At 36.0% G+C, this 27,806-nt stretch overlaps 2 protein-coding genes across 8 annotated transcripts in view; one reads left to right on the top strand and one right to left on the bottom strand.

The window, feature by feature from the left end:
* Window positions 1-201: 201 nt before the first annotated feature.
* Window positions 202-5,806, bottom strand: LOC122626933 (alpha-(1,6)-fucosyltransferase). 5 transcript variants are annotated; one of them, XM_043807541.1, is made up of 7 exons: window positions 5,304-5,806; window positions 4,765-4,847; window positions 3,031-3,314; window positions 2,777-2,950; window positions 2,474-2,692; window positions 2,321-2,402; window positions 202-2,252 (listed from the first exon to the last, which is right to left on the bottom strand). In XM_043807541.1, exons 3-7 carry the CDS (start codon window positions 3,264-3,266, stop codon window positions 1,191-1,193), a joined length of 1,773 nt encoding a protein of 590 aa, XP_043663476.1. In that variant the 5' UTR covers window positions 3,267-3,314; window positions 4,765-4,847; window positions 5,304-5,806; the 3' UTR covers window positions 202-1,190. The 5 variants fall into 5 exon arrangements, with proteins under 5 accessions (XP_043663476.1, XP_043663478.1, XP_043663477.1 ...); XM_043807543.1 differs by lacking the exon at window positions 5,304-5,806 and having other exon boundaries at window positions 202-637; window positions 1,177-2,252; window positions 4,765-4,902; XM_043807542.1 differs by lacking the exon at window positions 5,304-5,806 and having other exon boundaries at window positions 4,765-4,902.
* Window positions 5,807-6,551: 745 nt separating this feature from the next.
* The window catches only part of LOC122626930 (maternal protein pumilio), a 54,129-nt gene continuing 32,874 nt past the window's right edge, over window positions 6,552-27,806 (top strand). For 2 of the 3 annotated variants that reach the window (XM_043807536.1, XM_043807535.1), the window contains exons 1-9: window positions 6,552-6,680; window positions 7,439-7,660; window positions 7,740-7,868; window positions 7,995-8,114; window positions 16,186-16,318; window positions 17,467-17,578; window positions 17,696-17,795; window positions 17,937-18,067; window positions 19,422-19,776. In XM_043807536.1, the coding sequence (XP_043663471.1) occupies window positions 6,585-6,680; window positions 7,439-7,660; window positions 7,740-7,868; window positions 7,995-8,114; window positions 16,186-16,318; window positions 17,467-17,578; window positions 17,696-17,795; window positions 17,937-18,067; window positions 19,422-19,776 (1,398 nt within the window). In that variant the 5' untranslated portion in view covers window positions 6,552-6,584. Of the gene's footprint in view, window positions 6,681-7,438; window positions 7,661-7,739; window positions 7,869-7,994; window positions 8,115-9,388; window positions 10,985-16,185; window positions 16,319-17,466; window positions 17,579-17,695; window positions 17,796-17,936; window positions 18,068-19,421; window positions 19,777-27,806 lie in introns of those variants that run through there. The other variant, XM_043807537.1, reaches the window with a different exon arrangement.

The raw sequence follows: 27,806 nt of genomic DNA, 5'->3' as shown, positions 1-27,806 counted from the left end.
TAAAATATCTTCTCAAAGCTTTAATATTTATTAAAAATCAAATTAAATCTTATAATAATGTAACAAATGTTATTAATGATTGGTATATAATATAAAATATATTACAATATATATAGGGTTTGTGTGCGCGCGCGCGTAATCCTAAATACAAATAGGCCTCTATGGCTCAGCTCGATGTTCGTGAACGTTAAGTATTTTATGTGTTTTTTATGAAAACCATTTAATAGTTGTAATATTATCAGTTTTAAAAGATCTTCTACGTAAAAAATAATTCTTAGAAATTAGTGTTAATAGAGACATACGAGTCATGTAATACACGAATTGTACATATTCTTACGATATCGCGACTATTTTAACATAAACTGCTAAAAAAATGATACAAGATATAATGTTGAAGAAAATTCTATAAAGATGACATTTAATTTTATTTACAAATACTGATACAACATACGAACTGACCATGGATAAAATTTTTTTAATGTGGTAGTGTATCTTACCATTAGGTTGTCGACTCTGTACCTTGCATGAACGTATTGCACAATGTATTGTTTGTTTTACAATTTCTTATAGTCTTTCAATTTTTATTACATTTTTGTTGCTTATAAGAAATGGGATGAATATATTTCCTTTTTAGTCACTAGAAAAAATTAATATATAATATATAACAAATGCTACTTAAACCTCTGATGAAATTAACAATCATGTTTTTCTATATCAATAAAATTATAACAAAGTTTTCTGTACACTGCTTGCTACATAATGTTTGCTTCAAACATTTTTTTTTAAATAACTTTGTTTTATATTGTAAAATTTTTTTTACAATTCATTTTACTTATCATATTTTTTCTATATTGTCAGTTGTAATAATCATATAATTGTATACAATAATAATTTATTAATGTGTACAATTATATTTTATAACTTTCATAAATACATTCATTTGCAGCAGTGATTGCACATAAGTAAATACAATCAATTTTTCTTTATCCGAATTCGTACATATATAGAATATACAATAACAGACTCTTTTCAGTTGAAAATAGCAAAATATATACATCATGAGTCATACTATCTTTTTTTTATAATATAATTTAATTAAAAGAGTAAACTACAATTCTCTGCAAGCAGTTAATGAAATGTAATAAAATTATTTATGTCTAATTATTTTGTTATTACCAAAATGTGATCTTTTAATTATTTTTATTTTCATGTAACATTATATCCGGATATTTTGGAAAGTCAACAGCATCAACAGGATTTTTCACTTTAAAACTAGGAAATAATCCTGTCATACTGGTCCTAGTGTTATACCCTTTGGAATAGCCATCCCAATGGTTTCCATAAACTTCGATTAAATCACCGGTCTTCAATTCCAATTCGCCATTTTTTCTTGGTTTATGATCCAAAATAGCTACATGAGGATGTGAATTTTGTCCGCCGTAATAGTAAATGTCATCCAATGATGCAAACTTATTGTATGCATCTGGATAATAAGTTTGCATTAATTCATATGCAACTCTGCATACTTGCGAACTAAATGTACATACTAGATAATCACACAAGGATAAAAGATGTATATCTATAATTATTCCTTGCAAAGATGAATCTGAATAACGTTTTGATACTGATGCGGTTTCAGCTATTTCTGGGTCGCCAATAATTTTATAATTAGGGTAGCGATTTCTTGCTGTTGTAATTACTTTTGGGTCATCACTAGCCAAAAATACTCGTTTTACATCTGGCTTTGTCTCGAGTTCATCAAAATATTGATCTACCTTAGTCATATATTCATCTATATCATGATATGCAGCTTCAGTTCCGACTTTATCGGTTCTACGAACATGAACGCCAACGATAGGTTTCTTGAAACCTAATTTTTCCTTAGCATTATCTAATACTTTTTGCATACTATCCTGGGGCCGCATCAAGTATTTTAATACTTGTCCTACCCACCAAACTAATGGATGGCCGTGAAGCTTCTTCAGCCTTTCTGCTATATCTGCTGGTACACTGGGAGGTTGAAATTTTGGTTTAGGATAAACATTATCCACGATTGGCAAGGAAATAACTTGTTTAGAAGAATCACCAGGCCAGTTAGCATGAGATATACCATTTGCAGATAAGCAGGTGTCGCTAAGAGGTTTAAAAACTGATTCCCAACCTTCTTTACGATATCTCCAACCTTTTGATTTGATTATAAGCGTTCTTTCTGTTCCATAAGCGACCAAAAAACAATAAGTAATATGATGTATCTGTAATTAAATTCTTTGTCACATATATATTCAAACACTATGGATCTGCTTTATTTTTTAGCACTTACCTGGCAACCAAAACCACAGCCTTTATTTAAACTGCATATTAACTTCTTTGCTTTATTACAATCAGTAGGATTTTGTAGATACCTCCATAAACAAATATATGTTAAATGCATAACAGTTCCAGTAGAAATATTTAAAACAATATTCTACCTTACCTAAATCGACTTTGGACAAGATCCGATAATTCTTTTGCCTCTTTTTTCCGCCAGTCATCATGACCATCAGCTTTTGTTAATCTATCTAAATCCATAATAAGAGATTTCTTATGTTCCCAAATGTTATTCATAGTATCTTGAACTTCTTTTTCTTTTTGTTCAAGAGTAAATTCATCTATGTGCTTTTTGAATTTTGTTAATTCAGCACTCATGTAATACCTATAAAAAAGTGAAGTAAAAAAACATTATTACAACAATGTTAATCAATTAAATTAAATTTGTTTTTTTAAATAAGGTATATACCACATTTCCTGTACATTATTTCTTATTCTACGACGTAATTCTTCATATTCTAATGAAGGTATATTATGTTTAGATCTAACATGCTGATCTAATAGATCATAATAAATTGAAGCTCTATCGGCTCTTTCTTGTACAGAGCCCAAATGATCCCCTTGTATAGATTTTGCCCCATCTCTAAAAATTATATTGATTTATATAATATAAAACTGTTATAATATAATGTGTATGTATGTATGTATATATATAATACATACCTTAATATAATATTTTTTAGACCGTCATTTTGCTTCTTAAGAATCTCAAAATCATTAATCATTTGTGCTAAACGTTGAGCATTTTCTTTATTCGTAGGATTTCCCTCTTGTGATGATATCGAATTTGTTTTGAAGACATGTAGAACTGATATAATTAATATTAAGAGCCATGTGGCTAACAAAGCTATTCCTAATTTGCCTAGCCATCCAGGTCTTCCTGACCAAAATGTTGCCATTCTAAATGATTGGAATGAAAATCTTCCATTTATTGCATTTCATCATATCTGTAATCATATTTAATTTGAAGTATCTATCAAAATTAGAAATAATTATTATATACATTACATACATTTATATCATACTGTTTTTATTATCAACTGATAATATTAACAATATTTTTAAAAAACTAAAAGAAAATGTTTATATAAATACATGTCATACACAAACACAATTTTCGTTAATGTATCCTCTTCTCTGTGTCAAGATAACTATTAATTATTTATTATCTTTCTGTAGATACGCAATAAATATCACATATAATATAAAAAACCATAATACTGTATAGATATATTAAGTACTTAAGGCAAGTAATTCGTCATAAAAATTGGAATGTATTCTCGTAACATAATCACGTAAAAAATCTTGATTATTATAGATTATACTTATCACAAAATTGTTATTAAAAAAATCAATCAAATGTAGAACTTACAATTTTAAGATCAAATGAGTAGTAGCCCGATCATAGTATAATTACTTCCGCTTTTGCGTGCATGACAGCGCCATTACTTTATATCATATGTTATTTTCATCGTTTTTGGTAGATTCTACAGATCAAATTTGATTTACTAATATCATTAAATTTCTCCGATATTGAAAATGATTTGACTTTGGAATGCATAATTAGTCAGTACTAATTTATGTCCTTAATTATATTGATGTTTTTCATAAAAATTGTTACTGTTTTGTATCAATAATTATTGGAATTATAGATAAGAATTATTACTATGAAATATTTGATAAGTAACTTTAGAATCAATTTTTTAACGAGCCTTGTCGCAACAGTTACTACAATTTTTGTAACACATTAGTTTATTCTCAGAAAAATTTATAAAAATTTAGTAAAATGTTATATTTGTTGGTAATTATATTATAAAATAAAAATGATACACAACCAATGTTATTAAATACTCTATATTTATTAACACATGTAGTTTTATATAATCTCTATTAATATTGTGATCAGTTAATTGCACTAACCAATCAGCGAATCAGAAAGACAAATAATCTATTGTACATTCCTAAAAGGAACATGCCTGAGAGTATTTCATTCGTCTAAAAACAACCAATAAGATTATAGTATTCTTAAAGAACCATAACGATAGGTGAACGCTAAACGTACGTATAAATGCAAAAGAAAATATTGAGAATCGCAATCTTGTATTTATCTTAAGATGGTTAAGCATGCATATTACTAAAATGATTCTTGTCGATATAAAACGTAATCACATCAATCAATATAGAATTATTTTATGATAAAATAGTAAATAAAGAGAAAATATAATATTTTATAGTTAACGAAGGGAGAAGAAAACAAATGAAAAATCGCGATAAGTATAAAAGGAAAGAGAAAAATTAAAGGTGATTACACATATTGTTTGGCTACTCGGCAAAGAAAGCTTTTTGAACACGGAAATCTGCCCTTCTTCCCCTCACTCCGCAAGTTCTCCCACTTACCCTGAAATCGCGCAGGATCCTTGCGCGCGAAATACGCGTACGCCGGTGTACGGACGTCGTGTGCTGTGCCTCGCTGTACATACCTGTGAATAGTGTATTTTAAGCCTTAGTTTTTAACGAAATGTGTTGTAAGTGAAGAACGCATGCGATACGAAAGGGGGAAGGGAAAATAGGTTAGAAGGAAAGAACAAATTGATCAAGTTTTCTTCGGAACGATTCTTGCATTTATATATATATCGAAGGCTGACCGCTTCGCTATAGATCCTTTCCCGCCGAGGTAAAAATTAACGTACACACGCGCACGCACACGCATGCACGCACACGCGCGTACACACACACACACACAAAAGAAAAAGAACAGAAAAAATAACGCATCAAATCTTCGCATAATATAAAACACACAATAAACCATCCTCGTCATCCTCGTCTCTCTCTCTCTTTCTCTCCCTCTCTCTCCTTTCTACTATTTCGAGTTGGAATTAGCAGTATTACATTCGATCACGGCGACGAATGGAGGATACGAGAGATTTTTATTCAACTTTTCTTGGCCTTCTACTTCATCTTATCGTGCTTCCCCACTGCCTTTCCCTCCCTCCCTCTCTCCCTCTCTATCTCTCTCTTTTTCTTTCTCTAATTGTTTTTTCAAGTCTTAAGTAAATTGCCTTTCTCCTTGTCGAACGCAAAATTGTGTAGTTTCAGGTTACTTTAGAGATTTTCCACTGTCCTTCTGTCCTTCTCTTTTTCCTCCTGTGCCTTCATCTTTTATCTTTCTTTCGGATCCTACGATTTTCTTCGTTTCGACCAAGCAGAGGTTATATTGCCGTCATCGTGTCGTCACTGCTATTAACGGTCGTATTCGTTACCTGAAACTTTTCCCGGATAAGTAAAGCTGAAGCCGCGTGTATTGCTCTTCGGTCCTCGCTTTTGTATCCCCACTTTTCTCTTTTCCAATTCTCTATTGGGTGTTGTGTATTCCTTGTTGTTTTTGTGCGTGTGTATACTACGCATTCTTGTGTATTCACATATACGTATATATATATATATATATATATATATATATGTCTATATATATATATTCATACACAGAATAGCGCTTACGTTACGATACAATCTTTCTCTCTCGACTTCCATCGTTCGTATATCGCGTCTCTGTCGATGTTGTCAAAAAATCCGGCAGTAAGCGCGCGCCACAAAAGAGCAGCAGCTGCCATTGCTGGCTGCGCTGGCTGGCGTTCGCTCGCGTTCAGCAAGCGATCGTAAATATATCGCCCTTGGAGTTGTTCCTTTCTTGTCGATCGTCCTCGTTGTATCGTCCGTGTTGCATAGTCGCTGTTGTTGTCATCGTTGTCGTTTTTGTCGTCATCGTCAACTTTACCGTCGTCGTCGTCGTAGTCATAGTCGACGTCGTCATCGTCATTGTCGCCGTTGTCGTTGTTGTGGAAATGACAGGAAAGAGAAAGGGAGAGGGAGAGAGATAGAAAAAGAGAGATGTCACGCATTTAACGCGCCACGCGTGGAACATGTTATTGCGGCAGAAACGTAGCGGACATTGAAGAGAGATCACCATCGTGCGTGGTTCGCCCAAACGCCGGTTCTTCGTTGCGAGCCTAACCTTTCGATTTACGGACGCTCGCTTGTGTGCATTTGCTCGCTCGCTCACTCGTTCGCACGTTCGTTCGCTCGGTCGGTCGTACGTTCGTTCGTTCGTTCGTTGGCTCGATCTCTCGCTCGCTCGCTCATTCGCTCGTCTTATACTATATCATTCGTACGGCGCGTGTGTGTGCCTGCGGAAGAACGGCTGCTGCGGGTTTGACAGGACGATGAAGTGGCTCGGTGCGAGCACCGCTGGCGCCGGTGGTGAACCGGCACCTTCAATACAACTGCATCATCCTTCAGCAAACGGTCACATACCCACGGTAAGAAAACAATTTTTTTCTCTTTGTTTCTATTATTTTCTCTTATTGCCCTTCTTCCTCTTTATTTTCTCTGTCTGCCTGCCTATCTCTTTCTCTCTCTCTCTCTCTCCCTCTCTCTCCTTTTCCTTCGACTCTTTATCTTTTTGCTCTCTCTTTCTCTCTCTCTTTCTCTCTCTCTCTCTCTCTCTCTCTCTCTCTCTCTCTCTCTCTCTCTCTCTCTCTCTCTCTTTTACTTAACCTTCTTCATATTTAATGCTTTCTTCTATTCGAACTAAAATAGGATAATGAAAACCGAAATCATTTTTTCGCAATTTTTTATTCATATAGTTTAGAAATATACGCGGGTTCAAATTAAAGATCGATCGTTTGAGATGAATGAGTCACTGTTGATACTTTGATTAACAAAGTTGTTAGTATGTGCTATAGTATTAGATTATTATTGTAATAATAGGAAATTATGTTAATTGTGTTCAAAATGGAAAGATGCAACATTGAAATATTGCAAGGTTTTTAAATATTTCACTACTCAAGTATTGCATTAGATAAATAAGTAATTTATATTCTTCAAGACAGAGTCGTATATATAAAAGCTTTGATAATTCTTTACTTAAGATATATTATTGATTTATAACATGATAATAAATAAGGATTTTGTAAATAAGTTTAGAAAAAAATATGTTTTCTTTAATTTTTAAAATATTATATACTTATCTAATTAGTATAATTGTCATAAATGTGGTAATATTTGTTGTTAAAAGGATGCAGAACAGTGTAGTCAAGCAATGGCGGGTGGTGATAGTATGAGAATACAGCCTGGTCAGGCTCATCAGATTGGAGCTAGTAGAACTCAAGATGATGCTATGGTTGGATATGTATTTCAACGACCTACAGAACCAGAATTTAATGCGCAATCTGCAAATTTCCAAACAAAACAAACTCCAAGAACATGGACGTTAGCGGATGATACTATTGTCGATAATGTAAGTAAATCTTAAATGGTTATATTACAATGAAAAGTAAATAATAAAAAATATTATATAATTTTTGAAATTATTTCAGAATCAAGAAAAATGGAAATATCCCATGACTAAACTCAGTATACCACAACAAAGTCAACCACAACAGTTGGGTTTACAAACAATGAATAACATACATTTACCATACGAGATTCATCCTATGCAGCTTAAGGTAATTACATCTTCTAATCACATTGTGTGTAATTAATAAATTTTATTAATTATCATATATGTTGTTGTAATTTTAATAAATTATTTATACAAATAGTTATTATATGTATATTTTATATATTTGTAGAGTGGAGCTCCTGGAGCAGAGCATTTGGTTTACCTTAATAATCAAATGACAGCCCAGCAGCAAGTCGCACTTTTTCACCATCAACAACAGCAGCAGCAACAGCAATTTAGAAATGGACAGGTGAGTACATTGTGCAATAGAAATTAATCTTATATAAATCATTATATCGCAATGATTAAGAGGAATCTAATTTCATAAAAGTTTAATTTTAATGTATATTTTTAATTCATAAATGTTCTAGTGCAAACCAATTAAGCTATAATAATTTGATTAAAAAGTTACAAGTTAGCAAAGGTGATTAGAATTAATATTGTTTATTAATTTATTATATAGATATCATAAATTATATAAATCTCATCTTTATCACACTTTGTACGTAGATATCATTTTATTATATTAGACATAATTAACTCGAACTCTTCAACTTGTGCACGAATTCATATCATTCGACATGATATCACGTTTTATTTGCACCATTTAATATATACGTACGATTACGGATCTTTTATAATTATTTGCTTTCATTAAAAATGTGTATTTAAATACACTATTTTTATATTCTTTAAACTTTTGATTTATTACAAATATATTGTAATAAATATTATAAACTGATATTATTTTAATAGTCCTAATATCAAGCAATGTGGCGATAGATAAAATATTTATAATCAATTGTAAACAATACTCCTAATTTTGAGATTGAAGGATTTTGGTAGGAACGTCTAGCACGAATATTTCTAAAATCGAAAATTACGGGTTTATTCAATCATAAATGAATCGATTTAGGTTATGGTTGACATAGCGTGCCATGGACAAGGCCCACTCGATGAGTAAACTTGCGAAAATCGTGTCAAGGTTAAAATTCAGCTACTTGGTTGTCTATGCTTCAATAAATTACTTGGATAAATATTACCTGCTTAAGCAAGAATTATTACTGCTTAAGCAAGAATTTGATCGCATCCTTGAATTTAAACTATCAGTTCGTATTTCGCGCGCCATTTTTCGTTAAAAAAAGAAAGAATGCTTAGATTTTGGCGGTTTCCTAGTCACATATGAAATTCGAGCGTGCAAAAGTCTTTGGTATGAAGATAATTACGTTTAAATATCAAACATCATGTCGATAAAACTTATTACGTTGTCAATATAAAATACAAAACATCTTATCATTTTGTTTAATCGTTTTACCGTGAATATCATATTGACATAATTGTTATTATTTCAATATTGTTATCGTACGTAACTTGAACCATTTTTTTTAGTGTTATTGAAAATGGTATCTCGTTGCAATAATTTCAATAATCTTTCCATGCAATAACGAGCATATATCCTTGAATTTGCATTTCGCATTTTTTTTCGAAAAAGAAAAAAAAATTAATTCGGACTCGTTAGTTAGAGTTTGTCCACGCGGTCAAACTTTCTTGGATTTGCCATGAGAGGGCACGTGAGGTTTAAAAGAATGGCATAACGAATCTGTTTGGATGAAGGGTAGGCGCGAATTTTCTTGAAAATTCGTTGATTGGTCGAAATGAGTAGTCGCGCGTGGTACTCGCAAATAGTGGGGTGAAGAAAGAGATATAGTCGTTTACCGTCAACGGCAGAGAGCGCTACGGTCGCGCGTCGTTCTTTGTTTCATTTAGACGATCAGTTCGTCTCGTCCAGCAGCGCAGAGAGGCCGGTCGAACAAGAAAATTTCGAGAAAACGAGGGGTGTCAAAGCTATTCGTAATAATTTCAACGACGCCGAACGTTACCCCGACGCTCGAAAGACGACGCGCATTCTCCGCGACATGCTAGGACGGACGTGAAGCTGTTCAGTAAACGCGTTGCGATCGATTCGCAAATCGTATCCCTGGAAATAAAACGCGTATTCGCGTAGTGTAAAAAAGTGTGCAAAGTGTGCGAGAGGAGAAAGGCATTGGAGGTGAACAAGAAGAAAAGGAATAGAAAGAAGAAAGTGCAGGAGGAGGAGGAAGAGGAAAAGAAAGTTGCGGTGGCGGTGGTGTAGAACGAAGAAGCAAGGAAGAACGAGCGCGGAACTACGTTTAGATAGCGGCGGTAGCATCGGTATACCGAAGGTGTCGAATCGTTGAACGGGCGGACCCAAGGATTCGCCGTCTCTCGCTCCCATCTCTCTTTCTCCCTTCTGTCTTTCTTTCTGCGCGTGTGTGTGTGTTACGTGTGAGTGTGTGCGTGCGTGCGTGCGTGAGTGAGTGTGTGTCTCGTACCGTTTCTACGTCACTAAGTCGCGCTCATCGGCTAGCTTGCCGGTGCCGAAGAGATACGGAGCGTGCACGTTTGTTCTTGTCCTCGAGGAAGGAAGAGAAAAAGGAAACGAACAAAACAGAAGAGAAGAGGAAGGAAGAAAGAGAAAAGCAGTGCTGCAGGATAGGAGGTGGCGTAGTGCGAGTTGAATCAACCGGCATCATCCACCCTTTCTCGTTCTCTCTTCGTAAAAGTTATTGGACGCAACGGGAGGGGGGCCGCCCTTTTACGACAGAGTCTTCGTTTCTCGCGCGTGCTACGGAACCTCCAGCGTCTCCACCATCACCTGCTTCTTCTCTTCCTCCTCCTCCCCCTCCCCTTCCATCATCACCTCCTATTCCTCATCCACCTCCACCTCCACCACCACCACCACCACCACCTTCTCCACCTCCATCACTTCGTCTCGTCTCGAAAAAATATATCCTTCCCTCTCCTCCCTCCTTCCCCTCTCTCCCATCGATCGAGCAGTGCATGTGAGAGAGTGCGCCGCGTCGAGTTTCTTCTCGTCCGGCGCGCGTTTGTTTGTGCTACAACGAAACGGGGTTAACGGCGAATCCAACGACGACGGCGGTGGTAGTGACGACGCAACGAGTTCTGCTTACGTCGGAGACGGTGGAGAGTTTCGGAGTAGGATACGGCCAGGGTGCAGGCACGAGCACAGGCGACTGGATGAAACCACCGGGGGATCTCTTTCTTTACTGCGACATGAAGGATCTGGGAGCCGATATGGTATTTACATCCAACGACGATGTGATCTCTTATCCTTTTTCGTTCTCTCTCCTCCCCCTCCTCTCGCTTTCTCATTTTCTTTTTCTTTCAAATTCTTCTTGACAATCGTATTCGTATTCGTACGCGTGTGAAAAGAAGCAAAACGTCAAACGCGTATCGCCGATGCGTCCACGAGTAGTAGCTGCGATCTTTTTTAGGTTATGATCGTTCTGCTCGCAGTGCCATGTCGCGCGGCGCATGGAAGTGTCGAAACACGCGCTTCTCGCCAATTCCTACCGGTCTTTTCTTTTTTCTTTCTTACTCTCTTACTTTTTTTTTCTTTTTTCTCTCTCTTTTTTTTTTTTTACATTTCCTTAGCGATCTTCCTCCACCAAATCTGCCTTTTTAGCTCTGTTTACATTTCTTTTTCTCCCTTTTTCGTTTTGTTCCCTTTGAGAAAAGAACAAATACGCGACTCGACAAATGTTTACTTTTTTTTTTTTATGCATAGTAAACACCTTTGAAATAAAAGTGTCGGAAACTGAAACTCACGATGAAAATAAGAGCTACCGACTTTGAAAAATGTTTTCGTTCATCTTCATTTCGACTTTCCTAGGGTTTTAAAGATTCAAGTTTTTTTCGTATGTACTTTCGAATGGAACGAATGTAAGTGTACATTGCGATTAGAATCTACGTAAATATAGATTATATCGAAAGGACGATGTCCAAAGTGTTATTTGTTTTTATTCGTTAAGAGCAATTATTATGTTTTCAGCGATTGTTATGCTCGTACCGATCGCACGATTTATTTATTTATTTACTCGATATAAAGTTTTATTTAATACACAATTTATTATAAAATTAATTAATACACATTCTATATAGATTTAGGTTAATTTTTGTTCTTAGATATATTAATGTTCTTTTTCATATCTTTGATGCGTCGTTTGAGAAGAATTCCTTTTGAACGTCATTAAAATTTAATGATATTATTAACTATTACTACTAGAGCACGCGTGATAGAAGAAAAATGAAAGTTACGTTTTTATAGTATTTATAATTATTATCACTACCGATATATAATTTTTCTAAAGGAAATAAGTTTTTATATTTTTCTTTCTTTAATTTTTTAATGTGCAATACATATAATTGTGAAAAAAAGAACTAATTAGAATTTATTTCTAATCAAGATTAGTCGAGTAGTATAGGTAATTATGATAGGTAACCAATCGAATTTTTGTCATTTGCTGCTTCCTATTTATTACGTTCTTTTCTTATTCATTGTTTACATTCTCCTTGAATCACAAAAATTTTATCATACACACGTATTCTCTTTTTATCTATTTTACTTAAAAAGCTAGACGTCTAAATTAACGAGAGGAAGAACAAATATTTTTTTTCCAATGTTTACATATGATTTAATATAATCTATTATATAATTCTATTATATAATGTATATATATTAGAGTTTTATATCTTTATTTAGTTTAGTTGTATATGTATACATAATAGTAAGAGAATATATATACATATATAATAAAGAAATTATATTTGTAATAAATTAAACGTGAATGTATAATGTAACTAAACAGGAATGTTTTTGTTCTCTGTTACATGAATATATAATAATTAAATTTACGCGAGAATGTTAGCAAATTTTTGATCGATTTTATCCGATTTGAATCATACTTTAATCATCGTTTTGTTTCCATAAAATTCGCTTGGATCAGCTTGGATTCATTTTATTTGTTATCATTTTGTTTGCATACTCGTAATATATGCGAATTTTATACCTAGCTTTTGCACTAAAAAAGAAAAAGGAAAGAAAAAATAAAAACAGGAAGAGAGGGAGGGAGAGAAGGGAAAACCATGTTCTTTGAATAATTTACGTAAAATTTACATAAACGATTGAAACGTATAATCGAATTTGTTTGTAATATTATCAATATCCAAAGTACTCGAAGTATCTCGTTTTCATGTAACTCTGAATCAGCAATGGATTTATCGCTTAAAATGAACTAGATTTTAATAGAAATCGATTTTTCCAAAAAGGATTAGTATCGTAAACGGATGTTAAGATTTCATAGAATCGAATGATAATTATATTAAATAAATATTTAGAAATTTATAGTTACAAGAAGAAAAAAAAGAATATATATTACGTATATCGAGTCATATACAATAATAAATGATATATGACGTTATTATATTTGCCGTTGATTTCCTAGTGTTGCGAGAAGTGATACATGCAGGTGTGACGTACACGTGTCGTTGAACCTAAACGTACCGGTCACGTTCCGTAGCCTATCACTGAATGTGTATGACAAGGACATCAACATACTAGTTGTTATCATAGTAATCCTTACTTATCGAATACTATGACGTCAAAATTCGCATAATTTTAAACGCTCAATTCCATTATCATTTGTAAGAGATACGTACATTATCGATGTGTATTACAGTCCTTACTATCTGTAGGATCGATAATAAGATCCTTAATGTATATCGACGACTATTCATCATAACATTTTGAAGATTCATAACATATACATTAGATTAGACAAATAGAAATTCCGAAAACTGAGGAATCGCGTGATATAAATCTCTTTATACGACAATGTAAACACAAGTATCGGTTAATGGAGATTCTTTGGAGACTGTCACTTTCATAATGACTTTTCTTACTTTTAGAATGAATCTAGTCACTTTCAAATTAATTTTATCAAAGTGTATGTATATATAAAAAACGAACTTTCTTTTTTATTATTATTGATATTGATGGAAACATAGATTATTTAGATACAGATAATTAGTATGATGGGTAAAAGGAGAGAGTGAGAGAGTGAGTGAGTGAGTGAGTGAGTGAGTGAGTGAGTGAGTGAGTGAGTGAGAGTGAGAGAGAGAGAGAGAGAGAGAGAGAGAGAGAGAGAGAGAGAGAGAGAGAGAAGGAAGGAAGGAAGGAAGGAAGAAAAGAAAGAAAGAAAGAAAGAAAGAGATGGAGGGAATTTGCTTCCTTCGTGTGGTTGCTCCTCCAACGCGCGCGGACAGTGGCCGTGACCCGTGGCCGGGGGCCTGGGGAGGGGTCGGTGGCCCCGTGGCTGTTTAGCGACGTCCACGCTGCGCGTCGGAAGACCGACCGCCTGTGGTCGTGGTGGTGGGAGTAGACGGCTAGGCGCGCAATAGTGGGGGTAGCCGACGTTTCTCTCTTTCTCTCTCTCTAGTGGGTGGACGCGCCTGGTAGGGAAGCAGTCGCACGGAGGGTGCGGGTCCTAGCGCCCCGTCCTCCTACGATGCGAACGGTAGCGCGACGGAGAAACGATTTTGAGGGAGGAGGAGGGTATTGCCATCATTCTCTTTCTCTTGTTCTCTCTCTCTCTCTCTCTCTCACACTCTCTCTCTCTCTCCTCTCTCTCTCATACGCCGCGATGTGGAAAGCGTCTCCACCGGCCGGCGTCGCGGTCGATACTCGCGGCATATCATCCCCGGCTGACCGAGCCTTACCCTTACTCTCTTCTCCTTACTTTAGATTATATTCACAAGTTTTGATCGATGTGAAACGTTTCGTCGAAACCATTCGATCTCTTTCTGTCTCTCTCTCTCTCCCCCCCTCTCTCTTTCTCTCCTTCTCTTCTCTTCTTTTCTCTTCTCCCTTTCTCTCGTTTCTTCTCTTCTTTACTCTACTCTTCTCTTCTCTTCTCTTCTCTTCTCTTCTCTTCTCTTCTCTTCTCTTCTCTTCTCTTCTCTTCTCTCTTTCCTGTCTTCTATCTTTCTCTCCTCCCTTCTTTCTTTCTCTCCCCTTCCTTTTTTTTCTTTCTCAATTTTCTTCTCTTCTCTTCTTTGCTTTACTCTAATCTTTTCTTCTTTTTCTTTTCTCTTCTAATCTTTTTTTTCCTCTCTTCTCTTCTCTTCTTTTCTCTCTTTCTCTTTCTCTTTCTCTCTCTCCCCCCCTCTCTCTCTCTATGCTGTATGAAAACGTTCTTTTTAAATTCAGATCACATATCACAGATTTTTCTCTTTTGAATATCGAGATAGCTTTCGGACGTTGAATTACAACGTACCGCACTTTTTTCTTTTCTTTTTATTTTTTTTTTTTATTTTGATGGTATCTTTACAATATCGGTCTCTTATCGTTTGATTTAAAGATACATTTAACGAAGTCGCCGATTCGTTCCGTCGTTTTCGAAGTGAATTGATTGACAAATGGAAGATTTGATAAAAATCGAACGAGTTATGCGGCTTTGTAAACCGGTTAGAATCCCATAGGAAAAATGATCGATCGAAAGGGACGAGATGGGCTCCTATCGCGTACAAACATGAAACAAGCTGAACTATCTTTTCGGCTTTTGCATTAGACGTTTTATGTTGTACTTCGTCATATTTTCATGAAATTTAATTTAAAACAATATCTATATTAAACAAACCAAATCTGATTGGTATCTTGTGTATGATTTTTCAATTAGATATTTTTTGTTCAGTTTTTTATTTACTCTACCAAAAGTTATTCGATTTTGTTAGATAATAGTATACTGTAATAAAGTGTAATAATATTTTATTATTATTTTCATTATAGTAATATATTATACAAAAGTATAAGGATATTTATTATATAATCAGTATATAAAAGTACTATTTTTATTTAAAGTTTTTACGTATGGAACCACGTGTTCATAGCTATGTATTCGTTCTTCGAACTATTACATTGGACTACCATGTACATACCTATGTATGTATGTATGTTCACTATCCATGTTCTATCGTACCATTGTCACGGCACACACGTATCGGGATACACCTGTATACAGAATTCCGAGATCCTCGTGCGTCTTTCCGTGCTTCTCTTCTCCTCGATTCTCTTTTTACCGCGTTCTATTACGTCATGGATCTTAAGTTGCGCGAGGTTAGGATCGGTGCAACGGCCCCTCAGCGAAGAACTATAGTTGAGTCCCGAATGGAATCTCTGTATTTTTTCGTGCTGTCAAGAATAGGTACGATTTATACGAATATACGATGGCTAAATTAATGTCATATTCGATCAATTTTGAGTTTTGAATCTGTATTTCAAAAAAAAAAAAAAAAAAAAAGTATATATGTATACGCAGATAAAATAAACAAGGAATATGTGTAAAATGCAAACAAGTATTAATCCAGTAGTTTTCATCAATTTATTTATATACAATTTTAAATTTGTTCGACGATTTATGACCTCATTTTTCTTGTTTTAGATCGCTCCCTCGGCAAAAAAGCTCTGGGGTGTGGACGAAGGCGGTTCCAAGGACGAGGGTGGTGTAAAAGGTGGTGGGATACTTCACCTGGGCGACCACCAAATGTGGCGAGATTCCACTTGGAGCACCTCAGGTATTCCTTTTAATTTTGATATCTCCGTTTGTTGGATTTTAAATGATCGATCTTGTCGATGTGGACCATCTCAAATATTAATTCTAATTTTATAATACCTTCATTCGTTACATTTTAAATGATCCGATTCTGTAGACTTGGACCATCACAAATATTAATTCTAATTTGAATATCTTCGTTTGTTACATTTTAAATGATGCGATTCTGTCGACTTGGACCATCTCAAATATTCATTCAAATTTCGATATCTTCATTTGTTACACTTTGAATGGCAGATCCTGTCGATCTTATCCTGTTATTTCTTCATTTTTATCTCGCTAACGTCATGCATTTAGAAACATGAATGAATTGATATATTCGATCGATCGTATAATCGATCCTGTGATCGATTGGCGTCAAGTTTAAATACGATCTATGTTTATTTAGCGATGATGTCTTTGAAAGGCATATGCTATATGAAAAATGAGTTTGATTATTGATTGCAAAATGTATGATTAAAATTAGCAAAGCCAGGGTATCACTTTCGTTTCGTATTAAGACGAGAAATAATTCCACTTTATTGTTGGCGTCTTTCTACTCTAAGGCACCAGGTGAAGAAGACGCGTCTCGGTACCGTTGGCACGTTGGGGCGCGAGAGTGGCAGCGTGTTGCGAAACTGAACACTTGATTCCGCGACTTGAACGTGCACATGCGAGACGGTCCTGCGTGTGCGCCGCCTCCTCACGAGGATGGGTGCAACGCGGCTGTTGCTATGGCGACAGACGCCCGGCATCGGCATCGAGGGCGGTATAGGGGCAATGTCCCAACAACGCCAGGGACGTGCCTACCGATCCACCCTATGAGAATCTTCAACCCTCCCACCTTTAACCCTCTCGAATTCCTTCGATCAACGAAAATTCCATAGTTAGGGGAAGAGCTTTGCTAATTTTAATATCACATCGAATCTATCCCCGAATCTCGGTATCATTTTACTCAGTTATTTCTTCCAGGTTCTGTTTTGTACGTTTTAAGATCCTAAAGTAATGATCCTTAAAATTTCGATCGGATAACTCTTGTTTGAACGAGAAATGATCGTTCTCGAATATATCGATATAATCTTTCTAATCTCTTTTTGTTTGTTTTTTTTTTTTTTTTTTCAAATTTTATAGATCATGCAGTGTCACAACCAATATCGATGGGTACGGGTAGACGTGTGGGTGTTGGGACCGGATATCATCATCAAACTTCAGAAGTTGGGACAGTCCTCAGCCCTAGAAGCAGGTTGGTCGAACGTTTCTAGATTTTTGATATCGAATATTTACCATGGAGTTTTAATTACGATCTGATCTGATATTTCCAAAATTCTGTTATATAAGATCATGTTTTTTTTTTGTTTAGTGAAACGGGTGGATTGGGAGTTAAGATGGTTGAATATGTACTTGGTTCAAGTCCCACAACACCGAAAGATTTAGAACCACGAATGGTCTCTCTTAGATTGGTAAGTTTGACAAATGATGGTAAAGTCTTTTTAGTTTATTTTAAAATAAAAAATATATATCGATATATATGATAGCAATAAACATATATATAATATTGTAAATATATGTATATACTTATACATATTTTTTGTTCCATTTAGAATACCGACACAGATAAAAAAGAAAAAGACAAAGGATCTGCTAGTCCTTTTGATAGTTCGAAGGATGATGCTGGTCCACAAGGAAATGGATTAGCATCGCAAAATGGTCTTGACGATGATAAAGGTTTCAAGTAAGTATTGATCGATGGAAATGAAAACAAACTCTCGTAAGCTGGTTCGGCTTTCATCGATTTCATTGATTTCATTTGAAAGTCACTGAAGTATTTAAAATGCAGGAACTTTTCTTGGAATAGGTCCATATTTCCTAGAAAGAAATAAGTGTATACGTGAATGAATATCAAAGATAGTGATTGGTACTTGAACGTATAGTAAAGCTAAAACTGTTGATGTACGAATAGCCTTGATAATAGACCTATTTTTACGTGTCATATACTTGCGAAGATTTATCAGTTTCGTCGGATGCGCCAAGAAAGAGTTATAACGATAATTGTCAAGGGCGTGGAAATTGGAAGCTGTGTTTATTTGCTTGTTTGTTTGCTTGCTAGCTTGCTTGGTGCTTGCACGCGGTCGACGATATCGCGCGCGCACGTGTTCTCGTTGTCTCTTTTCGTCAAGTAGCGCCATCTGCGACAGCGGTCAGTACTCTTTTAAAAAAACATTACCGACATTTCTATACGATACGTTTTCTTCTTTTCAGTCGATACGTAAGCTTACGAGTATTTCAATCGATTAGAATTTTTAAAAATCTCTAATAAAAATTATTGTCTTATAGTAAATATTAATGTTATTCTACTGGTTTTTATATAATGATTTATGTGTAGAAGATTTTATACTCGTCAATTAATTACTACGAACATTTTTGTCATTTTGTCATTTCCATTGCGATTATATTAAACGTACCGTTAATTTTATTGAATAATGTTACATCTATGATGGAATCTTGTAAAACTAGTTGATTGTTTTTTAACGTGAAATTAGAATTCAGAGGCTCGGTCATGTGAGAACACTACATTGTAATTTTCAACTTTCTTTCTTTCTTTTGTTTTTTTAAAGGTTAGAATTTCGTATTCGCAAAAAAATATAGTTAATTATTTTTTATATAAATAATTAATGTATAACAGTGTTTATGAAAATAGTAGTTTGTTTCTTGCATGTTATCGATTATAAAGCTACATTTCTGCTTTTTTCTTTTTCTTTTTTTTTTTTTTGTAAAAGAAATATGTTACGCGTGTCACGAGCAACAATGCAGTCCCTGACATTTACTACGATGGTTTCATAGTATCTGGAGAACTACGTCATTCTTTTCCTTATATAGAAAATACATGGTCTTCTATCGTGTATTTCTTTTATTGCTAAGTTTAAAGATACGATCGATGATTATTTTAATGAATCATCGTCAATTGAAAATCATCATCAATCAAAAATCATGTTATTTCTACATGAAATAATCATATATCGTGTTAATTAAATAAAACTTAATTCGGTCAAATTAATCATTATTTGTATAATTTGTTTCTTTTTCAGTCGTACACCCGGTAGTCGTCAACCATCTCCAGGCGAGGAAGAATTTCAGAAAAATGCTGCAGCAACGTTAGCAGTAAGCGCTGGCGGCGGTGGAGTCGTTTTGTTAAAACCAGGTGTTGATGTTGTTGGAAGCGAGGAACATTTTATGGCAGCGTTTGCTCCAGCGCCACCACATCATCTTCAACATCATCAGGCTCCACCTACGCATCATCTTCAACATCCTCATTCTCATGCGGCACAACTTTTTGGGGCGCAGGCGCCACCACCTCCTCAAGCTCCGCCACCTTCTCAGCAACAACAACAACAGCAAGGCCCACCTCAACCGCAAGACACTACAACTCATTTTGACGTACAGGTAAGTCTATTTTATTTCTTTTTTCTTTATAATTTATATAGGATATTTTATCACTTTTTTTCTTTCGTTGCAAAGAACGTCTACAAAGATGGTGCGTGTGATTATTTATGCGATGTGTCAATAGAAGAAAGGATTTATATTCGAACGTGAACCAGATTCGATGCGAATTGTAATTCGCGCGAAATAAAAATAGGAAGAGAGGAGAATAATGTTTGAAATTCAACCATGGTACCGTTTACGATATCAATATAGAGAAAGAAGGAAGTGGTTAAATGGTATCGTCTTATCAAATTCTAACAATGAAATGTTAGAAATATCTGTCATAGTTTACAAACTGTACAAATTGTACAGACGAGAAAAAGAAGTTGTCTTGATCTTACATAGCAAGAATCTTATATATTGAGGTCTTAGACGTTTGTAATTAACGCAATTACCTACTTACGTCCTATTATTTTTCCCTATGAAATATTCTAGCGATTATTATCATATGCATGGCAATTAATCGCACGAATTCATGATTATTATGATGATACTATTACAAACGTATAAACAGTGAGCAACATTACGACAGTAGTTTCGTAGCAAACGTGTATCAGTTAGCGTCGTCGTCAAAGAGAAATATAATTAGACGATTTACGCGTCGAAGAAAGGAAAAGATATACGTAAATACTATGCGTTAGTAACATGAAAATCTCTTCTCTTTCTTTTGTCCTCGTCTTTTTGAGTAATAACATAAAGTACAATGGACGTCGATTAACTTTATCTCTCTCTCTCTCTCTCTCTCTCTCAACAGAGAAAAATCACATCTAATTAAATATTTCCTTAGAGAGAGATAAGTCTGTAAGTTTCCTTTCGACACGAGCGAAATAAGCGATATCAAAGATATTTGCATATACCGGATGAATTCGGACGACAAAGGAATTTAGGAGTGGGAGGGAGGGCTAGAAGGAGAACGAAGAACGACCTTGTCCTGCGGCGCAGACAAACGTATAAATCATAGAGTGACAGCCTCTCGACGTCTACTTCCAAACCCATTCGGAAAATAGAACGGTCGATATACGTCTAACCACTTCGTCGACATTCACACGGGTTCATAGGCAAAGTACATGTGTTTATATATATGTGTGTGTGTATGACGTATGTCTGTATAGGATACGTTCGTACTCATCTCTTACGAGTTACCAAATCGTTTACATCTATATATGTATAATATCGGCAAATGTACTCTCCGGCTTCTCTTCATTCGCTAGATTCTACGAAACATGAATCGCAAATCGTCTGAACGTCACTTTTCTTTTTCATATACATATAGATATAAAAAGCTTCATTGTAGTCTTTTCTGTCGCACTCGTATGATAGACGATTGAAAACTTCTTGCTCTACGATTAGACGCGCTTTCCTTTCGAGAACAGCTGTACGAAAGAAAAGAATGAGATCCTTACATTCCTATCAGCGACGTAATATCTCTCTCTCTCTCTCTCTCTCTCTCTCTCTCTCTCTCTCTCTCTCTCTCTCGCTTTCTCGCTCGCTCGCTCGCACATGCGCGTTCTTGGCGAAAACGAGGTTTTAGAACCCTTCCGGCACGAAGCACGTGAGGAAGGATTAGTCCGGATAGGACGACAGAAAGAGTAGCGGGGGACGAATAAATCGAGGTCGATTCAAGTTTTCTCGTGGAACCTTGAAGCTTTCGAAGAGCGAAAGTCGACACGTTCTCAGAAGCATCCTGCTTGGACCACTTTGATATATTCTCCTTGACAAATCCACCGGTTGTCTTTCTTCTTCTTCTTTTTCTTCTTCTTTTTACGTTTTCAACGTGGTCAAACTGCTTTTCTATTTCTTCGATTTATATGGTTTTTGATTAAAATATGAATCTCTTACGTACGTATTTCATTTCTTCTTCGAATCTTATCTTGATTTCTAAACACATTTTTAGTTGGTCACGTAAAGATATTACGTCTTTTTTGTGTTAATATATCATTTAGTCACGTATAGATTGTATTCAGTATTAACATTTTAATACTAAATTGGAAACTTAAAACATTCGCAATAATATAAGAGTATTTAATGAAGGTATACGAAAATATGTACTACCGATACGTGATTGGTGCGCTTAAATGATATTTATAATGTATACAGTGAATCAATAATTACTCACTGATCACAAAAAAAAGAAACCTTTTTATATACCAAAATTATTGAAACACGAACTTATTTATACTTTAAACTTCTTATCCGTTCATTACAACCGACATTTTATCCAAAATAATTTTTATAAGATCGGTAAATAATAATACATAGCCATATGTGTATTTAAAACGACAGTAATTATCGAATCACTCTGTATAAACATAAAGACATTATCTGCACGAAGATCCTGCTAAAAATGTCAAATAGTCAACAAATTCGTTCGTTGGAATTTATAGCTGTTTCTTTTTCTTTTTTTTTCTCCCCCACAAAATTGTATTACATCACTCATTAATTAATTAAAGGTAATTCTTGAATAACACGGTAATTTCGCGTGCTTTTTCTTTCTTTCTCTTTCTGTCGTATATGTCACCTTTACCAACTACCATAAGCATCCTCAAGATCGTCACGAAGAGATTTAGCAAGCATAGTCGGTTAATATCGTTCTAAGGAAGGAAGCACGCTAGAATTTTCCACGTGGCTCGCGATACGCACAGGTGCTGCAGCTAACATTCTCTATCCTTCTTTCTCTTTCCCCTCCTCCTCTTCTTCCTCCTTCTTCTTCCTTCTCTTCATCTCTTCCTCCCTCTTACCTTTCTCACCCTTTTTGCTTTTTTTTTCGCTCTCATCGTACGCTCGGATGAAATCGCAGAAAATCGCTTTTAACGCGAAGGGGAGATCGCAAAAAAGTTTAGCCGCATTTAACTCGCCTTTTGAAAAGTCTGTGTTAGACGAAGGTCATCTGCTTTCGAAGATCTCTCTCTCTCTCTCTCTCTCTCTCTCTCTCTCTCTCTCTCTCTCTCTCTCTCTCTCTCTCTCTATCTCTCTCATTCTTTCTGTTATGGCATGGCATGGAGTAACGTTATGTCAACGAGAATCTCACGAGATATCGACCTTTCGTTTACATTCTTTCTCTCTCTCTATCTCTCCCTTTCTCTTTCTCTTTTCCCGTTTATTCTTTAGCTTTTTTTCAAGTCTTGCGCTTGATGGTGGCTGCTGGTGCACGTTGCTTCGATATGTGCTTACATAAAAATAGAACTCCGAACAGAGAGAAAGAGAAGCAAGCAAGCAAGAGAGGGAGAGAGAGAGAGAGAGAGAGAGCGAGCATTATGTCGGGATTTATGCAAGAACGTGCATGCGCTTGTTTGCTACTCTCTTATCCGCGCGTGCTCGTGTGTGTTTGTGTGTTTGTGAGTGGAGGGAAGTTGTGCTAGTAGGAAAAGTGCGTGGACGCATGAGACGAGTCGTTCTCTGATCGTGTTATTACGCGAAGGCTCGTGCTTAGCAGTGCATGAAGCGATTCCCAGACCTCGTTTCCTCTCTTTCCCCACTCTTTTACACCACCCTCTCCTTCCTCTCTCTCTCTTCCTCTCTCCCTCTCTCTGTCTTTCTATGTTCTTCTTCTTCTTCTTTCTCTTCTTGGACGCAAAAAGAACGACAAAGTCGACGAAGGCAAAAGATGGATAGATAGATGAGAGAAAAAGAGAGATACAGAGAGTCGAAGAAGACTCTGTTAAAGGTGTAGACTCACACACTGGCGCACATTTAGAAGGGATCGGGTTGTTGACTCACTGCCCATTCAGCATAAAGTGCAACGACTTCCTCCGATGAAAATCTGTATCATCGCCCGAAGGCGCGCACATCTTTTTTCTCAGCTGGTGCGCCGGGGATTCCGAGTGATTTTCAACGAAGTCGTCTCGGTCAGAGATTCCACATTTCCACCTTGATTATTCGTCTTCGTCCGTTTTTTTCCTCCCGATTTTCTCTCTCTCTCTCTCTCTCTCTCTCTCTCTCTTTCGTTTTTTCTTTTTTGCTAACCTCCTCCACACTCCACCTCCTCCTCCTCATCTCTCTATCTCTCGAGAGATCTAGATTCTTTGGCAACACTCTCCTAAAATTTTTCTTCCCAGATGTTCGATTCAACGTTCTAGTTAAAAAAATTTCTTCGACACGAGCAGAGAAAAAACCATTTTCATAGATCTTGTTGTGATCGCAACATCGTTCTAAGAACTATCTAATTTATTCCACGTTCCTTTTGATATATCTCAGTCGACTTTACGACGAATTCGGTTGCTAACTCTCGAATCGTACCGAAGAAATATGGTATATGAGGCCAAACGCTTGTCAGTCATTCTAAGATATTTTTGGTGTGTCTTTACATAATCGTCGTTATGTGCGCACATCTTACAAGGTCGATAGTCCTTCTTTTTTCTTCTATATTTGATCGTTCGCAAAAACGATGGTGATGGTATTAGGACATTTGTTCGATTTGTCGGTAAAAGAAACAACAGAAAAAAGAGGGAGAGGGAGAGGGAGAGGGAGAGAGAGAGAGAGAGAGAGAGAGAGCCGAGACGAGAAAATTCTAATGAAGAAACGATTCGTTTTTGAACCTTTCGAAGGAAGATTTTTTTTTCCAGGAGTATTTAGAAACAATGGGCGTCGCGAAGCGCGGTTGGCATCATTACCAGTACAATATTCTGCGTTCCATGTTGAAGACGACACTCCAGGCTGAATTATTAATGAAAAGAGAGATCATTAGTCTGAGAAGAACGGTCGCGGTAGTTCTCTCTCTCTCTCTCTCTCTCTCTCTCTCTCTCTCTCTTTCTTTCTCTTTCTCTTTCTCCCTCTCTGTGGGTGGGCGCACACGCGGTGTAGGTCCTAATTAAAATCTCGGATCGGCCACGAAGTCGAATCTAGGCTAGAAACTAACTCGAGGTGGCCACTCCACCTTCACCTCCAACCCTTCGCTTCTTCTCGCCTCTGACGTTCGTTGTATATATGGGACTCTCTTCGTAGACTACTAGGGAACGCGCTGAAATCGTGACCAAGTGCGAGATTTGGCAAGAGTCGAGCCATTTTAAATCTTTCTTCTTCTTTTCTTTCTTTCTATTCTTATTTATTTTCTTTTCTGTTCTCTCTCTCTCTCTCTCTCTCTCTCTCTCTCTCTCTTTCTCTCTCTCTCTCTCCTCCTCCTCCCTTGACGATGTGTTGATAGATAAATTGGTAAACGCAACAGCCATCCTTATTAACCGATCCCTTTTTCTTTTTTTACTCGTTACTCGTGATATAAAACATCTTCGTTGAGCACGCACATCTTTAAACAACACGCGTTAATTACGTTACTTGCGATAATTAAATATTAGAAAATGTAATCCGACTAATTTGAACAAACCACATTGCCTCGCCTAGAATGTAATATCTTTCAATCCGGGTCACTGCGGTATTCCGAATGCCGCCTGTGAGTGGCAAGTGAGTAACAATACCTTCTTTATACAGTTTATTCAAAGAACGGTCAAGAAGTAATATCGATAGAACGTGTCTTGTACATGTCTCTTGAAAGATCCCTTTTTAAGGGATATAATAATAATAATAATAATAATAATAATAATAATAATAATAATAATAATAATAATAATAATAATAATAATGATAATAATGATGATGATGATGATGATGATGATGATGATGATGATGATGATGATGATGATGATGATGATGATGATGATGATGATGATGATGATGATGATGATGATGATGATGATGATGATGATGATGATGATGATGATGATGATGATGATGATGATCATAATAATAATAATAATAATAATAATAATAATAATAATAATAATAATAATAATAATAATGACATTAAGACTCGTGGGACTTTAATTATAATATATATTATTAACGTCATTATAATGATCGGTCAAAAGCATTACTTCACAATATTCTGTTTGAAACTGAATTTCCTTTATTGTGTGAATTGCTTACACATTTAGGTAATAGTAGATGTAAGAGACGATTGTTGCTCCTAGGATTTGAACATTTCTTCGTTCATTTTCAATACGTATTTTAAATTTCCGGCGTTTATCATTCTCTCTCTCTTTCTCTCTCTTTCTCTCTCTTTCTCTCTCTTTCTCTCTCTCTCTCTCTCTCTCTCTCTCTCTCTCTCTCTCTCTCTCTCTCTCTCTCTCTCTCTCTCTCTCTCTCTCTCTCTCTCTCTCTTTGTTCGAAAGCTAAAATTTTCTAAAGTAACTTTCGAGCTTGCGCACTACGAGTTTTACAGCTTTTTCCGACTCGCGTGTTTATCATGCCAACGTCATAGGTGTTGCTCTTGCGTTCGGAGGTAGGCTGCTTGCTTGCTTGCTCGCTTGCTTGCTTGCTTGCTTGCCTGCCTGTCCCAGCCAAGTATTTTTATACCTAGCCATCGCTTCTGTGAATATTTTTATTATAATAAGAGATTGTAGGGTGCGCCAAGCGTTAGCGTGTTTCACTAGGGTTGCTAGCGAAAGGGAGAGAGAGGGGGTGGGGAAAGGAGCTCGAGAGTATGTAACACGCTAGTTCGCGTGTTCGTCCATCCCTTGGAATTCAGCGGTTCTCAACTTTTATTGTTGCTTTGACCCCTACCGATGTCAAAGAGATTCAACCCCCTTTCACCCTATCTTCCTTTCTTGTCTTTTCCCTTATTTAAATTCGAGACTCGTTTCTCGCTTTATACAATATTTTTCTTTTTCAATACGTTGTAATCAAATTTTTGTTTGGACCTATAAGAAAATAATTAGTGTTATTGTAACGTCTAACTAATTATAATTTTTAATTACAAATGAACAATTATTATTTTTTTTCTTTCGACAATAAAATGAAATGAAATGAAATTTAAAGGGTTCGAACGTTGTGCGATTCAAAGTTGGCTTCAATATGACGATATTACATGGTTAAAAGATTCGATGATTTTTATGTTTTCGTCAAATCCAATCGAAAAGTATATTTTGAAAATCTGTGTCGGTGAAAGTTCTCGAAACGTTACGCCTATCACGATAAGAACGATTTAAAGCTAGGACGGAAGGGGTGAATCAATGATTTCACTTCCTCCTGTATAAGCTTCGGTATATATATATATATATATATATATATATATATATATATATATATATATATATATGGTCATGTGTGTTCGCGTTATTCAGACGCGTGGTCGTAGTCGTAATCGTTGTAGTTGTCGTCGTCGTTGTCGTCGTCGTCTTGTCGCCGTCTCTTTCACAAAATCAGGCTAGCTTAATAGAGTGTGTGTGTGTGCATTGCTTCGGCTTGATTTTATTATCCAGAGAATACTTCTCTTTTTCCCGCGGTTTCGTGATACAAAGCAGCTAGTTGAGAGAATTAATCGGCTCTTTCGTTCTCTCTCTCTTTCCTCTCTTTCTCTTTCACTTCTCTTCTCTCATTCGTTCGAAGCAACGATTTAGACGGTAAGGTGTGTAGTAGTAACGTTTCGAAGAGTAGAGAAGAGAATAATAAGAGAAAGAACACTAAGGGTTGGGAAGAAAGGAGTAGTGGAAATCGTTCCAAGCGAGCGTGGCTTCTTTTTCCCCTTAAGAGAATCGGCACGAGGAGGGACATCGTTCGCGATGGCTGATACATATCCAACTATAATCGGCGCGCATTCGGAAAGGATAGATTTTACAATCGTACTTGCACGTTCAATCTTAGATAATATATCTACTCTTAGATGTTTCTGAAGGAGGAAGACAGTCAGTAGGACGAAGATAGAAATATGAAAAATACTATATATGTGTGTGTGTGTAGTGGCGGAGTATTGGTGGTGGTGGTGGTGGTGAACGAGTTGAGAAGAAAGGTAGAAAACGAACGAACGAGTTTTCTTTTTTTTCCTTTTCTCTCTCTTTCTCTTTCTCTCGTCTCTTGAATCTATCCCTGTCGTTCGTCGTCATCGTTGTCACCGTCGTCGTCGTCGTCGTCGTCACCGTCGTCGTCGTCGTCGTCGTCGTCGTCGTCGTCGTCGTCGTTGTCGTCGTCGTTCCTTGCTCCTTTTCCCCTTCCTAGTACATCTC

This window comes from Vespula pensylvanica, chromosome 2 (assembly GCF_014466175.1).
Source record: "Vespula pensylvanica isolate Volc-1 chromosome 2, ASM1446617v1, whole genome shotgun sequence".
In the NCBI taxonomy this organism is placed as follows: Eukaryota; Metazoa; Arthropoda; class Insecta; order Hymenoptera; family Vespidae; genus Vespula; species Vespula pensylvanica.
Note: the sequence above shows the minus strand (reverse complement) of the source record. Positions and strands in the feature narration are given on the sequence as shown.